Genomic DNA, 16,864 nt, shown 5'->3' with positions numbered 1-16,864 from the left:
GGCACTACCGTCAGCTGAGGTCATTTGCGTCATCGAGGAGGAAGTGTGGAGAGGAACCCGGCGTGGGCATTAGCCCACCCTAAAGGTGTGAAAGGTACCACGGTAAAATGTCCGTTCCGGACGGAGTGTTGTACTTGAAGTGGTCACCACATAGCACCCGATCAGGCATCTGGCAGTCTATTGAAAACATCCGCAACTGCCACTATTTGCATGACTGAAGGTATTGCATACCACATAGGCGCTGCGGAAATTGGTCTATCGCCTCCCCCCTTCCAAAACAACGACCTTAACCATCCTAGGTCAAGTAACCAGGGATAAATCTTCTATATTATTTCTACTGTATAGATACCTTTTTCTCAACTTATACGCAACCATACTCTACAAATGAGGTACCAAAATTCACAGAATTTATTAGAGAACATGCGACGGCATATCTTACTTCCTAAAAATTGCTATTGTTTCCTAAAATTGTTTTTTTAACAATTAAATAAAAAACAACAAAAAAAACAACAACAACAACAAAAGCAAAAACCGGTAAATATTCCTGACGTTAACGGGGCACATACTGATGCATTTGTTCATTTGCAACAATATCTCGCATTCTTTAAATAACTTTTATCAAAATGCGGCTGATTCCACCTTCAAGTCTCCTGTTGATACGTAAGTATGAGTCATCATGTGCGTTTAACAGAGGATAGTGTAATTACTTCCAATGTTGTGTTTAAAGAGACCCTCTGACCTCAATTTGTACATGAACATTCCAATTAAATTTGTACATAAGACCCAGCCTTTTTTTCTACATTTAAAAATTAGAAACACGCCTATCCCTCTATGGACCTGCATTGAAAAGAGCGGGGGAAGCCCGCTGGGAGTGGGCGCATCACGCTCGTAACTTTGTATTGATATATTTCATCGAAAAATCTTGAATAAATTGATTACGAAAACATGTTTACCAGCAAAATTAATATCATCTTAACGTAGTAAGAATAATTTTTTAAAACTTATTAGATATTAATTATTTTTTAATCTGATACAGATAAAACCCTATGCAGTGTAAGCAATTGTTTACCAAAGTATTAAACTTTATTGTTAATAGTGTAGACTCAAGTAGGTGACTCAAGCTTCGTAGTCCGTCTTTACGGGGATTAGTGAACCAGGTAGCCCTCCAAGGACGGTGGGTGAGTCAGATGGCAAGGGATGTTAAGCCGCTTAGTGTCATGAGAGCCTGGACTAAAATTGTAAGGGTATCGTAAAGGTGTAAAAATCAGCTAAGGCGATGGAGGAAACATGAGAGCGAGATATAATTCTAGCCTGAAGTCCACCGGTGCTTGAGTAAATGAAAGAGAAAGGGACAAACATTTGGAGATGGAATACTGAATGGTTTGAAAAGTATTGCTAGAATCGTATCTCATTCCGAAGTAACCAGTAGCACGACGAATATTGGTCTGAGATGCCTTTTTCCACGGATTAAAGTCGACTTTTCGATTTCGTTCAAGCTGCCCCAAAACAATAACCAGGAACCCTCTTTGAAACCTTAAAGTGAACATAAAGCATCATTGCATTGCAAATGGAATATTTCGACTTCCTTCACAGCCCATCTTTCGAAATACAACATTTTTTTTGGAAGTTAGTTGTGTAAAATTTTTCTCGTTTTTGAGCATTATTTTAATGTGAAATTACAATGCGTATTTACACATTCTAAAACGATTTCCGGGTATTTTGAGCAACTTTACTTCTCAACGAACCATTTAAATAATTTATTATGGTAGCAGGCTATCATATAGCTCTTGGGACAAAAAGTGATAACATTATGATACGAATTTGTATTTAATTACATACTATAAGAGATATTTAAAAAAACCACCGCCTACCACCGCGCATTCATATAATTCAATTTCAAAAACTATCTCTGAAGCTATCTGTAAAGAAATATCTGATTCGGCCGCCTGTTTTATTTATAATCCCTAATTTGTTGAAATGCCGCTTGGCGTAACGACATTATCGGCATATTCCTCTTGATAACACGGCCCTCCATCGTGTGGCACTGGCGGACACAATCAATCACTCGATGAACATTATCAACTACTATGTAAGCACATATTTAGCCATTGCGTATGAAGCAGAAACCAGCTCAGAAACGACGATGAAAGTATTCACTTCAAACCTGACCATTCGGCTGCCACAATGCTTGTGCCATTCTACGACCTGACGTGGTGCGACTGCTTTTGTTTTCATTAAAAGTTACTCTTTTTAATTAGTGATAATTACAGGCGGGCTGACAGGGATAACATCTGTACGAGTACCTTTTGAGGTAGGGATAATTTGATTCGAAGGTGCAACCTACTATAGGGCATTATTTAGCTCAAACCACGTTCGCGTCAAAAATTTTAAGAAGTTACTCGAAGTTCACATGGTGAAAGACGACAAGCATTCGAAGCTGGCTGATTTATTTGATTACTCGGGTGTTACTAAAACGAGAAATGTTCCGAAGAGCATTTAATCCATTTTTGCACGATAACTTTTATTGTTAGTGGCTTAACTCAGATATTGATTTTCTGTCGGACTAAATCGATCCCCATAAATCGGGCCAGTGAACTCCTCAATCCTCGGCGGGTAAGTTCAAAATTATCTCCGGAATACCTCATTGAATAAGGGAATGCTAACAGCTAAACGCTTATTTCATTTGTGCATTGGTCGCCAGTGCAATAATTTTGAGACATTGAGCTAGCGAGATCAAAGCAGAGGAGAACACGCACGGCATTGCTCGACACAAAACATCTGGAGGGCTGGTTTATGAGGTGAATGCAAGTCTTCGCGATAGTAATGAGAGAAATGCCGTTCGCGCTGAGACTGGTAGCCCCAACGGAGCTAAAAACCGAGAAGCGAGTTTCCTCAAGCAATCTACATCATCAAAATAACAAAAATCCTATTTGGAAATAGGATTGTGACAAAAATATCGGGTAGTGTTTGCACAAACTAAGAGCTACTAAAAAATTGACGATATTCGCTTATTTGGAATTTCTGTCGTTCCCTGAAACTGTATTAGCGCAACGTGAAGTTGAATGTATTGTGAAAAAATGTGAGGACATCATTCTCAAGGCATGACTTATATATTTATTTTGAATTTTCTTCAATTCCCAAAAATCCCGATGGCAATGAAAAATATAGGATTTATTTTTATCTCAGGTACGATCATTAAAATCACAAATCTTTAATGAGACATCCCATAAAAACCCTACCGCATGCCTTGCAAAGAGGCGATTGACTTATTTATTCCTCCAGCATAGTACAAGTCTGGATGATTTTGTTCATCACGGTTTGCAACTAACCATGGTTGACGAAAAAGTGTGCAAAGCTAAGGAGAGAACCACGTTTGCGCAGGCGGTAAACCGCGGGATACGAACAACACAGATAGTATAATTCGAATAGAGATCAATTCCAGTGCCTTAGTATCTGGAATTTCTCTACTTCACTCGTGGAAAAGGGATTTAGAATATTTTCTCCTTATAGCGTGTAAATTGGACATTAAGAAATGGAAATTTTATGGAGTAAAGGAGAAAATAAGTTTTCGTGAAAGGAGTGCAAAATATCAAACTTTCGTCGTTGATTTAGTTGGATTGTTAGAAATATTTTATGAAGAGAAATTGCTTTGTCTCAGATATTTATTGGCATCACTTAATAATGCTTAATTAGTTATTTATTCTTTTAAATATTTTCAGTAAAATTGACCTTTGAAAAAATTTATTCTACGATAACTAGATATGTCGACCTAATAATGCAAAGAAACGTTTTCAAGACCGCCACACATCTCAGTAAATGATTTAAATATTCGAAAATATGCAGAATATATGTTTATTTTTTTAAAACACATTAGATACGAAAGATTGAACATAACGAGACACCGTAAAGCAAACCCATGTAAGGGAACCCGGGGCGGAGCGGGGTTAGCGAATTTTTAAGAGCGCCAAAATGGTGATACGCAAGTGGAAATAACTACATCCAAATTGGTGTTGCTTATAAGTTAAGCAACACGAATCTGGACTAGTTATAGTATTGCCACTTTTTTCGCACTTACAAATCGCTTACCCCGTTCCGCCCCGGGTTGTCCAATACCTCTATACATGTGACAATAGATTTTTTCCCAGAAAAAAGCGCTCCACAGACCACTGTAAAACGGTGGCAAAACCTGAAACACTGAATGCATCTATTTGTGCAGCAGTGGGAAAGCATGGAGACTGAGGAAGTAGGAAAATGGAGGAAATTTTGAGGAACTTCCTGTGCCCAGGAATGACTTTGCCATGATCAGGAAGAAGCTGATAAATGGGAGAGATCGCGGTTGTCTATTGAGGTAGCAGACTTTTCAGATGATCTCTGAGTTTCCAGGTAAATTCCGAAAAAAACATAAAATAATAAATTACCACTTGCTGATAATTATTTGTATTTATTTCACTACCGTATCAGTATCTTTGCCTTCAACGATTAAATTAGCGTAAACAAATTTACTTGCATTTTAAAAACACCAATATATTGATGCGAAGATAAAGAGCGCAGCCACCCCTTCTAGTGATTCGTTTGGTCACTAAGGTTCTATTAGAGTGGTGGCTTCTCAATCCGTGGGCTTGGTATATTTTTCAAAAGAAGCCCTATTCCTTATGAGATGCATTGTGGAGGTCACTTCAACCGCACCAATCCGTCCGTCGGATGGGACGTTGAGCCGTGATCCCCTTGGCGCCGTTCGTTAAGAGTAGGATAATGTCGACGCCGGGTTTCTTTCAAGCATCCCTTTCCCTCCTTTTACGCAAATGATCTCAGCCATCTTAGCTGACTAGCTAGTCCCCTCCCCACAAGAGCCCCTCCCCAACCTCGTAACTCTAACTATGGGAGGAATGAATAAACTTTTCGGATGAAGGAGGTACACGAGACAGCGCGTAATATAAGCCATTTTTAAGCGTTTTAAGGCATTTTGGGCATGGTTGGAGTTTTTAGTTGGGGGGCTAACAGTTCTGCCGGAGGTTTAGAGGCTCCCCAGATAGGTAGATACTCCCCAGTGAAACGGGGAATCCCCGGGCCCTCCCATGGTAAATTCGTTTCAATTAGTAACTGGAAATAGCATTTTAAGTAGGTACTACATAGAAGACTAAAATGTATCTCAACTTTTGATTTTTTGTTTTCATTGTACTTGAATGTAAGGGTTTCGCACTTTTTTTTCGGACGAATTAGCATTTAAGTTGAGGTTGAGGGCGGCTTCCCCTGGACCCCCAAAACTCCGCCCATGATTCTGGGCCTCCAAAGGTGCAACTGGGACTAAAGGCGAGTACTGATATGGGGACATAACGTTTACCCAAAGCTCATGATGGTCTTGAAAGCTAGGTGGATGCTTTTTAATCATGACAGTTTGACGACCTTACTGTGAGAGATGTCCCATGGCTGGATTCTCCATGCATGATCCACTCCTTTCTTAGATGGAACTGTGGTAATAAAAATTGATGGGCTCAATGGTCAAAGAGACCAGTAGTGAGAAAAGGAGCTATGACGACAAGTGGCGTAGCCGCGGGGTGTTTCCGGGTAACAACCCCGCCTCAAGCCTTTACAAGGGGCGCCAAAAACGAGTAAGATAGCAAAAAATCAGTCCTAAAAATCACGTTTTCAAGATCAAAAGTCACAAAATTTTTGGGGGAGGACCCCGGACCCCTCTTTGCCATGGAGTGTTTTCCATACACCACGGAAGGGCCCCGAAATCCCCCCCCCCACATTTCAAATTCCTGCTACGCTACTGACGACGACGGAAGATAAATACTGGAAGGAGGTGCGAGAATGAAGGGAGTAAGGTAGTCAGGTAAAAATCAGTCAAAACGAGGATCAATTCAAAGTATCATTGAGTCCACCGATGTTATTCGAGTGAAGAAGTTGGTTGTCCTCATTCGATCGTAGCTCCCCGTTAGTTTAGTCATGATAGAAATAACGATTAATTTCAGTTAACTCCATAATCGTCTCCTCACAAAATACGCTAAAAGTGTAACAGTTTAATCAATTTCTCAACGGAAATTCCTACTTCTGTGTTGTTGCTCTTCGAATTAGAGTGCTTTCGGGCCTTCCGGGCATTGGGTGTCACTGCCGAGGTTGCTGAGCAAAGGTTACTCTTCACGACCGGCAAATGTTTTTCGGCATGAGGGTGTGATTTAAAATATATTTTAATCGTGTAATTGAATATTAAGTTATAATCACTGCATCGTTGACTGTCTAACTATCATTTATATTTTACTGATTTGATTTGTGTCAGTTGTATGTGGTGAGTCATAGCCGTGTCTTGCCATTTCTGTGATACTCTCGTTCACGTGCACAATGTTTACATCGGTGAGGGTAGTTTTCAGGATTCTGTTTAGGGTATGCAGAACTCGTTGGTTTTAAATTTTAACTTTAGAAGTGTAAACACGAAATGTAATATTTATATCCATCGAATCCTTCATAACGCCTCAGCTTGTGAACATTGGGAAAGCCTCGGTTGTATTGTGCTCAAATGATCACATGTAATTACCGTTTGATGCCAGCTCATGGATGTATAATAATGCGTGAAAAATGGAGTAAGTACCGTCTTTATACGTAGTGGTGCTCAAAATCTCTATTGTATCCAATTTAATTTTTTTGTCATTAAGTACAAAGTGGTATTAGGTTTTATGTACAAATTTGAAAGTGGATGAAATAGTGAATACTGCTGTCATTAGACCAACGTTTTTTGCATGAGGTTGTGTATAGGTACTTGGAATTCTAGAGAATGTTTTTCTCCCGACTGTAAAACTCTTATCAATCAAAATATCTTCGAGGGAACCCTAATAATTTTTATGATCTCTTATGTTTTATGGAGATCGAGAAACATTAGGGAAATCGTTATCTTTCGATTTTAATTTGGGTCGACTCATCCACATTCTCCCGCAATAACCAAAGTATGGAATATTTATGAGACCTATCATTTTATTGAGTGCATCCCGTGAAAACGCCGATATTTATCTTAAGAAGAGGGTGTATTCTCTCTCTGCAGAGAAATCGCAGTTAACGAATGGGTTGGCTACGAGATGAGATTTCCGTAACTTGAAATTAATTAACTTAAGCCATAAGTGGCTTAAGTTAATAGTTAAAGTGGCTTAAGCCATAAAGCTACTTCTAAGGAAGTCGGTAAGGTTAGCTTTTTTGTGATATGTTCCTAAGTTATTTACTAATTATTTGAAGATGATACCCTGAAATGGAAGTGAACATTATTTTATTTCAAGGAATTAAAGCAAAATATTTACCAACCTTGAAGGTGGATTTATTGAGGCACTTGCGTTTTTTATTCGTATTTGCAATGTTTTTTAATTGCACAGTATTAGTTGTAATTTTAATAATAAATGTGGTTGATATTAGAAACTTATGTTATAATAATTCACAGTGTCCGGCGATATCTAGTGGAAATGTTTTATACCCATGAGAATAAATTAAAGTGGTAACCTTCCACACAATAATTGTGTGGAAAGTTACCATTTTATTATGTTTTAGTTATGTTATAATGTTTTTTTTTAATTAAGAGAGGGTCATCATTTTTTCATGAGCATTTCAGTTTATTAAAATTGCTTTTGACTTTCAGATGAGTGGCAAGAGGACTCGGAGTTTTAAATGTGCTGTTCATCAACGTGATCGAGAAGTCTGCAGTGAAAACGATTTCCATATTTTGACACGGGAACCACCTCTATTTGAAAGGTAATTCCCTCATCACAGTATAGTGTATTATTATGCTTGTAATATCGAAATATCCTTAGAAGTTTCTTTAAATCCATGGGGAAGGGATATGCAATCTATGTAGTAGGTGTCTGATATACCTACAGTCAAGAGGTCATAATGGAGGGGAAAAATTGGCGAAGGTGTTTTTCTTGTGGGTTGAGCATTCAGTTTGTTAATTAAGGGTTGCATATTCAAATCCACGTAAAGACACTCATTCAAATTTCAAACAAAAATCAATGTGCAAGGCGGTGGCAGCCCAAGGAAAAGAACTGACCGCTCTACCATAATTCTGAATAAGTCATGCTCTTAGGGAAGGTGCGCACTATCACAACCCAAACCTTTTGCAAACGGCAATTTTTATAAATGCAGTAAAGGAAATGACTCACTCCAAGAAAAAAGAGACTCATTGCTGTAACCTGTGCTATTGGAGAAAACATTTAGAATTTTAGTCGTGAGCAACTCCTGGCCAAAAAAAGACATATGTTGTCATGTCATCTGCTCATGCATCATGTGCTCTGCCTCGTACTTCACTCAGACCTAATCTAAAATAGTTGATTGAGTGGTCACAACTTGTACGACATCTAACGATTGTGCTCATGATGGTACTAGTGTCTTCAGTTAGTTCCATCCTCATCTAAGCAAACCAGTTAATGGGTGGAAGCACTGAGTGAGTGAGCATCCTTAATCAATGAGGGGTAAAGATATGGAGAGGGTCAGTGGGGTAGCCAGGAATTCCTTTAGGGGGGAGGTCCAAAACCAGGGGAGGAAAGTTTTGATAAACGAGGTACTAATTAGAGGGGTTGAAACAAATTTTTAACAATTTTTAAAGTCTAAAAAATTGAACTTTTCGAAGAAATCTTTTGCACTTTACTGATTTTTCAATATTTTGTTTTCTTTTATGAAGCAAAGTAATTGTATTTTTATATTTTGGTAGGAAAAGGGGCCCGGAACCTCCCCTTTCTCTACACCATTGAATTAGGTTCCAGGTGTGTCAAATAAAGAGGTATCCAGTCATATGGCATCGATAAGTATGCCTCATTACTCCGTTATCCTAATCCTATAATACTTTGGCACAGTCAAAATTCCTTACACCTCTGGTCCTGTTTTGTGATCTTATAGCCTTCTTTTCCCTTTTAATAGTAAAATCTAGTTCATTTTATGGTATTAATTCTCTTTAGCCAAGAAATATTTATGAATGCAATAGAAATACTAAATAAATATCCTGTAACTAAAGCCTTCACTTATCCAATCCATCCCAATCTGTGTTTTCAAATGTTTAATGGATCGACAAAGTTACTCATCAAACACCTAAGTTTTTAACACCAAAGTCTTGTAGAAAATAATTTTGAATATCAAGCATAAACTACATTGACTTGTGAATTCCAATTGAATACCATTTATTGAAAAAAATCTACTCTCCAATTTATAGTATCTGTTAATATAAAGGTCCTTTAGTGGTTCAATATTGCTTAACACTTTCTTGACATCATCAACTGTTTTTAAGTAGTTAGCAAGTGTTTTCTAAGTCATAGAATAATAATAATAATATATTAGCCCCATGAGATTCCAATGGTTAAATAATACATAATTAAATGTTAAATATTTTCATTCCAGCATACATTTTATTTCATATTTCTATATTTTTGCATCTGGATATCCATGTGTTGATGCTTGAAATGCAATTTCTGTCCCAAATAATGGTGGTTATCTCTATGCAAGAATCTCAATTACAAGGTGTCCTGTGGAGTGAATTGACAGGGCAAAGCAGGAATCCACTATTTTTAAATGATTTTTCAAAATCTACTACCCCGTATCTAATTTTTTCCTATATTTTCTTATTTCAGAATGGTGAGAGTTATTGCTGATGAGTTTCTTACTGATGAAAGAGACCGCAAGTATTATGCTGATCACTACAAGTGTTGTCCACCCCCCTTCTTCATTTTCCTCATCACCTTATTAGAAGTAAGATAGAAGTTTTTTAAGTCCTATTTTACTAACTAGAAATTGAAGTATTTATTTAGTTTTAAATTGATTATCCTGAAATATTTTGTTTGCAGAATTGTTGCATTTATTGCTCTCTCTTATTTTGTAATTTGATGTGTTTTCCAGATTGTTGCTAACTTAATAATTCTTGTTTATCAGCTAGTGAGTACATGAATACTCTGAATAACATGTTTTTTTTTTATTTTCCAGGTTTTATGTTTTGCTTACTATGCTGTTTCCATGGGAGAAGTTAGTGCCTCAGGTCCTGTGCCAATAGACAGCCCCTTCATCTACCGTCCCGATAAGCGAATAGAAATATGGCGCTTTTTTCTGTACATGGTCCTTCATGCAGGGTGAGATTTATGTTTAGAGTTTTAATGACTTGTTATAGCGTTCCTCTGTTCTTTCAAATATTGGTCCTCAACTATTTGTTCATGCTATTTAATCAATGAAAGCAATTGTAACATATTTTAAAAGTTTTGTTGCATTTCTTAAACCGTCATTCTATAATATCTATGTGAGGAATTTGTTGTTTTGAATTTTATTTTTAATTGTAAAATCTAAGGTCTCCTATAATTAGAGTTTTCTTGCGAATCCTGTGGTAAGATTGTCATAAATTTCTCAACTTCTGAAAAATATTTTGGAAGGTTCTTAATTTAATCTTTAAATTCATTCTACTCAGAAAAAGAAACTTAACTCTCCATTGAATTGGATTATGAGCAATTTGCTTTTGCAATGAGCTTTTGGGACTGCAATAACAATAAAGGTTAATATCCATGAGGGGTTGCTGTTTCTAACTAGTCACCTCCAAGTCACTTAATCCTGGGCATCCCTTTCAGTGAAACCCTTCTCCCTTAAATCATTCTCAATACAGTCCCTCCATATTCTATTTGGTCTTCCCTTCATTCTCTTACGTGTTACTAGCAAATTTTGAATTCTGTTCCTTTGAATGGCAAATATTCTCATATAGAAAAGAAGGTTGAAAATAATTGGGAAAGAATTGAGGGCTTTTGCTGCTTTTTTTCTTTATTGACATCATTGTGCAATTGAATGTGCTTGAAGTCAAGAGTTTCCTCCTCAATTTTATCGAGGACTTACAATAAAGACCAGGTATTGAAAAGTAATTGGTGCATTTATGTTTATCTTGACTATAAAAAGGTTTGTGCCTTTTTCACATAACTGAAGTTTTTATTTTCTGTTTTTCTTTCTGAACTAGATGGCTTCACCTGCTCTTCAATATCCTAGTGCAAGTCTTAGTGGGTCTTCCCTTGGAGATGGTTCATGGCTCTCTGCGTATTGGTGCTGTATATATGGCAGGAGTTCTTGCGGGTGAGAAAATTTTTGTTTTCTTATCTCTTAGGTTCCAAGTATGTACTTATTATTTCATTAGTGAGTGAGAATACCTCCAGTCAGATATGAGGTGGGAAGATGATTGATTGATGAGATGATGAGCTTGGGCTAATTCTTGAAGTGCAAAAAGCGTTTTAATAAGACCTTCTTCTTGACATATTGAAGGAAGGTACTTTAGAGAAGGTATAAATATATTGTAAAATTTTATTGGCTTGAAATGTAGGATAGATAATAGTAAGAATATGCTTCCCAGCAAACCATACTGCATTCATTCCACAAATTCAACTTCATGTTCAGATAGTTCTGTTATTGAAGCAGTGTTTTTCTCTTGCTTCCTCAGAGTGCATATCTCTGTCCCAAGCCTCAACTGTACCTTTCTTTCATGCTCCAAGCCAATAATTCCTGTTCCCTTCCTTTTTGCCTCTTCAATTGACTTGACATAGTTATGTATGCCCATTGCTATACATGGTACATTGTATGTGTTCATGAGAATAATACTCTCCCTGTTCCACCTTGAATATTTAAATTTAGTTTTCCATTTGCTTAGTATGAAATTATCTTAGCATTTACCATTAATTGTTAAACTGCTTTAGCAGTGAAAATACTGAATGATGTTTGACGGATGAGGACAATTCCATTTGTTATTTCTGCATATCTAATGGACTCATCCAAGCCTGATTGTATTTTACAGTAGTGCATCATTTGATGTGACACACTGTTTCTTCAGAGTATAATTCAAAGTTTATAAATTTTATGGGACCTTTGACAGTGTTGCTGTCTGCTAGTTTAGGATGTTGAAGTGTAAATGCAATATTTTTTGCCAACTTATGCACCTCGTCTGTTTGGTGAAGATTTTCCATGATTGGATGCTGAAGTAGCATAGTTCTTGTGCGAATGCATAAAAGCATGTGGGCCATAAATACTGCATCTACCCTGTATAGAACTGAATAAGCTGAGTGGAATTCTTTTGAAATTGTTTTCCTAGGAAATGCATATGTTTGGGGTAAAACTCAACAGTAACAGTACATTTCTTAAATCATACCACGAAAGAGTACAAAAGTGTATCACTTGGTGACACTGATTTTTTTTCCTTCTCAGGGTCTTTAGGGACATCTGTTTTTGATGGAGATGTGTATCTAGTGGGTTCTTCTGGAGGTGTTTATGCTCTTCTGGCAGCGCATTTAGCGAATGTTCTTCTGGTAAGTTTTAGTTTTGCCTATTTTTGATTTCTTATACTTTGTAGATTAGTGTCTGGAATTTATTTTATATATTATTTCCCTAGCTAACATTTTCTCTGAGGCTGTCATTATAGAAATGTGTCTTAGAGGAAAATACCCATTCTTTGACTTCCTGTACTTTAGCTTCACTAGCTCGTAATGTATTAAAATTAATTAAATGTATTAATTATAAAATTAATTAAAATGTATTAAAATATTATTTTGCATCTGTTATTTTTAGTTTTCTGCTGTTTAATCCATATTTACTGAAGTCTTTTAATTTTTCAGAATTATAACAGCATGGAATTTGGTGTCGTCCGATTAATTGGAATCTTTATTGTTGGTGAGTGTATTTGACATCAGTCCCTAGAGTATTAATCAAGTCTAGAAAAAAATTAAAGTTTTCTGTGTGAATCAACATGAAATGTTTTTTTTGTATAACCAGTGAGTAATTTACATAAATTTTGTGGTAGCGGGAACACATTTCTTTACATGAGGGGATGGTGATAAGCAATGTGTTGAACCTTAAAAATGGATTCCTCCATGAAAAATCTCATCCAGATGGAAACATGAGACTGCTGTTTAAAGTATTAATCCACAGTACAAGTATGAATGAAGAAATAAATCCTGAATCATAAGTAATTGTAGTAATTTAATTACATGATTGAAAGAATTATTTATCTAAAGCCATTTTTCACATAGTTGTCCAATTGATGTAAAAATTCCATTGCTGAATACCACTCCACATGCTGACGATTTCATATATGTAGCCTGTTTTAGCCAGGGATTGTTGGTCTGGCCAAATGCTGCTACTGGGACCTAATGTGGAAAAATTAATGCCAACTGGAAAGTAGGATAAACAATCACTACCCCGTGGAAAATTGGTTAACTTTTCTGCCACAAAGAAATATGTATTGGGTCTTAGTGAATGTAAAAACTAAGAATCTATGACTAAGACAGTGTCAGTGATGTCTTTGATCAATGGTAATTCATTTTGGAGATGAGCACATAGCCTTGCAATACATATTAATAATTTCTCTTCCTTCATTGTAGCTAGTGCTGATGTTGGTTTTGCAGTATACGACCGATATGCTGCCGAGCAAATGGGACCTCAAGTGGTGGTTTCCTATGTGGCACATCTGACTGGTGCCCTAGCTGGCCTAACTATTGGTCTTCTAGTCCTGAAGAACTTTGAGCAGAAACTTCATGAACAACTCATTTGGTGGGCTGCACTGGGTGTTTATACAGCGAGCACACTATTTGCCATTCTTTATAACCTCGCCCATTAGTTATGGTTATGGGGCCAAAAAGGAAAACTGCTGTCTTCCTTTTCTTCTGACTGTCATATTGACAACGGATGTGTATAATGTGCGTGTACATATATCTCCATGGATGGATTGTATGGTGAAGTGCTGTTGTTTCTGAACCTGTGAGTGTGATGATGACTGATTATTGTTGGGCACCAGTTTACAATTGTTTGCCAGTTTTGTTAATGAGTTTTGTGATATATGATACAGAAGCCTTATTATGTGATTATTATTGTGAAAATGGTTTTATATTTCCAGCTGTATGAACTAAAAGCACAAACTACGTGCTGAGAAAGTGAAAAACCATTGAAATCCTACCAAGAAGACAGACTGACCAAGAAAACTGTAATAGCCGAAGGTATTTCTTATGAGTAATTTATTAAATGAAATTTCTCATTCATTCAGCATTGTGTTTATTTATGTGTACAGGAAGGTATAAGAAAATAGGACTGGTTTTTTTTGTTTTCTGCATTTCCTTTTTAATGATCTTAGGTATCGCTTAGGTTGTGAGAGCAAACCAGTTGTGTACACTTTGATTGCATGAGCCCTTTAAATTAGTTTTGACCACACACAATAAGTTTGAAATTAGTTAGTATTGGGCCCTATTTTTCTAACTCTCAGGTTTGAAAATAATTCTTTTATGTAATAAATTCTATATTTTGTAATTTGTTATTGTTTGACGATATGTACTTTATTCAGTGATAGTCATGAAAAGCATGATCTTAAGTAAAATTATTAATTAGATTTCTTGAAAATCCATTCATGTAAAGCTTCATCATTTGTAGAAATAGATTTAAACAGGTTCCTTTCCCATAGATATAAATACTGGAATTTATAATTTACTGATAGAATTATTGATTTATTTATATGTTATGTTTTTATTATTAGTAGAATTTATTTGAATTAGCTTACTTTAAACTTCTGTATGCTATGTACGATGTCTACAGGTTGATGTTGGACAGGAAATTTTGGCTTTTATGAAGGAAAACTAAGTAAAAACAAAAAGCTTATATTCTAAAATGTGGGTACCAAAGTCCTTGTATGTACTGTAATTCTCCTCGAGTGAAGTCATTCTGAGAAAAATCAACTTGGAAAGCAGCTGGAAAGAGAAATCAATTCAAGTGAGTCACTTGGGATTGTTAATTCTGTATCTTCGCTTGACCAACTTACAAAGGAGAATGGATTGTCTACTTATTGGTAATCTATCATCAATGGTTTACTTAGTGGGGCCCTAACAGTGGAAATTGTAATTTTTTTTTTGAAATTTCTCTCCCATAATTCATTCATCTTATCCAGTGCATTGAAATGCCATAATTCCTGTGAAAATAAAATCTGGTAGGAAACAAGCAGCTTGTGGCTTACTTCATCTTTAGTGTGGAACATCTTTCTATCATTTTTCCATTAAAAAACTTGAAGTTTAGGCCTGCTAGTACTTAAATTTAGATTTAAAAAAACAGGCAGGTGTGTGAATTTTGATATTATGTAGTCTCATTACTGTTGCACAGCTCAGTGGTGCCTTTGCAAATTATTACTTCCCACTGATTAATCGGTCTGTCTCTCCACCTGCAGACTTCTGATACTTTTAAACTTGCACCTCTTTCAAGCAGGTGTCATTATTCCATATCATAATTCTGAAATCATTTTCATGTATGTAGTTCAAATCTTAACCTGGCAGAACTAAATAACTGTCATTAGTTCTTCTCTTGCGTGTATTGAAAGTGGAGCAGCCATAATTTCATTGTTCCTTTCCCAGAGGAATACAGCATGTTGATTCTTATCCTATGTTTCAGAGAAAAGGGTACAAAATTTCAGGTCATCACATCCCTCGATGTGTGTTGTTGCTTTTAAAGGGTTTCAAGTGACCCTCTTTTGTTTAAAACAGGATATTTCATGAATCTGCCATTAAATCAACCAGTGATTTGTATGGCAACTTAATGGGACTGTAGGTTATGTGGAATGCAAATTAAAGGTGCTTGAGGAAGAGTTTTAGGTGCTTTAAGAAGTATGTTTTTAATATTATGATGTATTTTCTTTCTATCCTAATGAAGAGCCTCAATATGCAGTTATACTACACATGTCATCATTATTCTAAGATAAATCTCCATTGATATCGAAGTTCATACTGTTGAAACCAAATTACTGTAATTAGTTTATTTTTAAATGACGCACAGTTTTAAAGATGATGCTTGGATTCCTAAAGCTTCATTTGTAAGCCTTAGCAAAAAACTTTTGATTTTGGGGTTGGTAATTTCCTCTTTTTTCCTCCCTAGATCAGCCATTGTACCTACTCAATTATGTTTCACTCCCCAAGTGTATTGGGATTGTGGCAGTTGTAATTTCATACTGAAACCCTGTAGTACCCTTGGAGAAAGTGCCATATTAAGTCGGCGCTTATTTAAAAAAAGTATCGGATTTAAGAATTCATGGTCTCAAATTCTGCGAATCGGTGAGGAAAAAAATTTCCAGGTTCGTGCGACGTCGGACAGCCGTGCCTCAGGCGCCTAGAGGACCTAAATGCAGTTATTTTGAATGTTGAGTTTTTCGATCCGGATAAGCGTATTTATGGGTAAGCATTCTACTTTTTGAGGTCATGGGTCAAAATTTTCAACCGTTTAGTCGTATCTTGATTCCTTCATGCCGAAACGCTGCTCCTTAGGCGCCCGCCGCACGCCCCCCGCCTACCATCAGCGCCGCACGTTTCTTGATTCGCGACACTCCTATAGAGCGTTCCACATTTAGTTGACAGTATGGGCTCTTATGGAGAATCGTTTCCCATGTTAATCTCCATAAGGCCAGGAGCGCGGTGTTGTCAACAACAGCACGAAAATTAAAGTTGCGTTATGCACTGATTAAAAATTTTACTCTAATGTAGGAAAAGGTGCAGCATTCATAGGCGCCAATAGTTTTTCGGTAAAAATTATAACAAAAGCTATAAAAAACATTTCCGTAAATTTCCGTCAGAAACGTGTATTTTTTTACTTTATCTTCTTCTCGCAATTTCTGCCTGACCGTTGTCTGTATTGAATTGAATTTTGTGAAAAAAATTCTTCACACTATTTTCTCCTTGAAGGTCTTCACCAATTGTACAAATATTGAGTTTTAATGTTGTTATGCCGACGTAACACACTTTAGGACAAGAAAATTTTGATTTTTGCAAGGTAAAAAGTAGTTGCTTACTAACTTACGTTTCTTACGTCATAGGTCCCTATATGCTGCGTATCAAATATGAAGAAAACTACAAGGTTATTTTTGGTG

The 16,864-nt window shown here is 36.5% G+C and overlaps 1 protein-coding gene across 1 annotated transcript in view; it reads left to right on the top strand.

Annotated features, from left to right (window-relative positions):
• The window catches only part of LOC124161608 (protein rhomboid), a 30,913-nt gene extending 16,904 nt beyond the window's left edge, over positions 1-14,009 (top strand). The window contains exons 4-10 of the mRNA XM_046538000.1: positions 7,619-7,731; positions 9,597-9,714; positions 9,946-10,088; positions 10,952-11,064; positions 12,184-12,284; positions 12,591-12,645; positions 13,356-14,009. Of these exons, the coding sequence (XP_046393956.1) occupies positions 7,619-7,731; positions 9,597-9,714; positions 9,946-10,088; positions 10,952-11,064; positions 12,184-12,284; positions 12,591-12,645; positions 13,356-13,591 (879 nt within the window). The 3' untranslated portion in view covers positions 13,592-14,009. The remainder of the gene's footprint in view (positions 1-7,618; positions 7,732-9,596; positions 9,715-9,945; positions 10,089-10,951; positions 11,065-12,183; positions 12,285-12,590; positions 12,646-13,355) is intronic.
• The last annotated feature ends 2,855 nt before the right edge of the window (positions 14,010-16,864 follow it).

The sequence above is a fragment of the Ischnura elegans genome, chromosome 1, assembly GCF_921293095.1.
Source record: "Ischnura elegans chromosome 1, ioIscEleg1.1, whole genome shotgun sequence".
Classification (NCBI taxonomy): domain Eukaryota; kingdom Metazoa; phylum Arthropoda; class Insecta; order Odonata; family Coenagrionidae; genus Ischnura; species Ischnura elegans.
The sequence above is the reverse complement of the archived record's forward strand: the minus strand, read 5'-3'. Positions and strand labels throughout refer to the sequence as shown.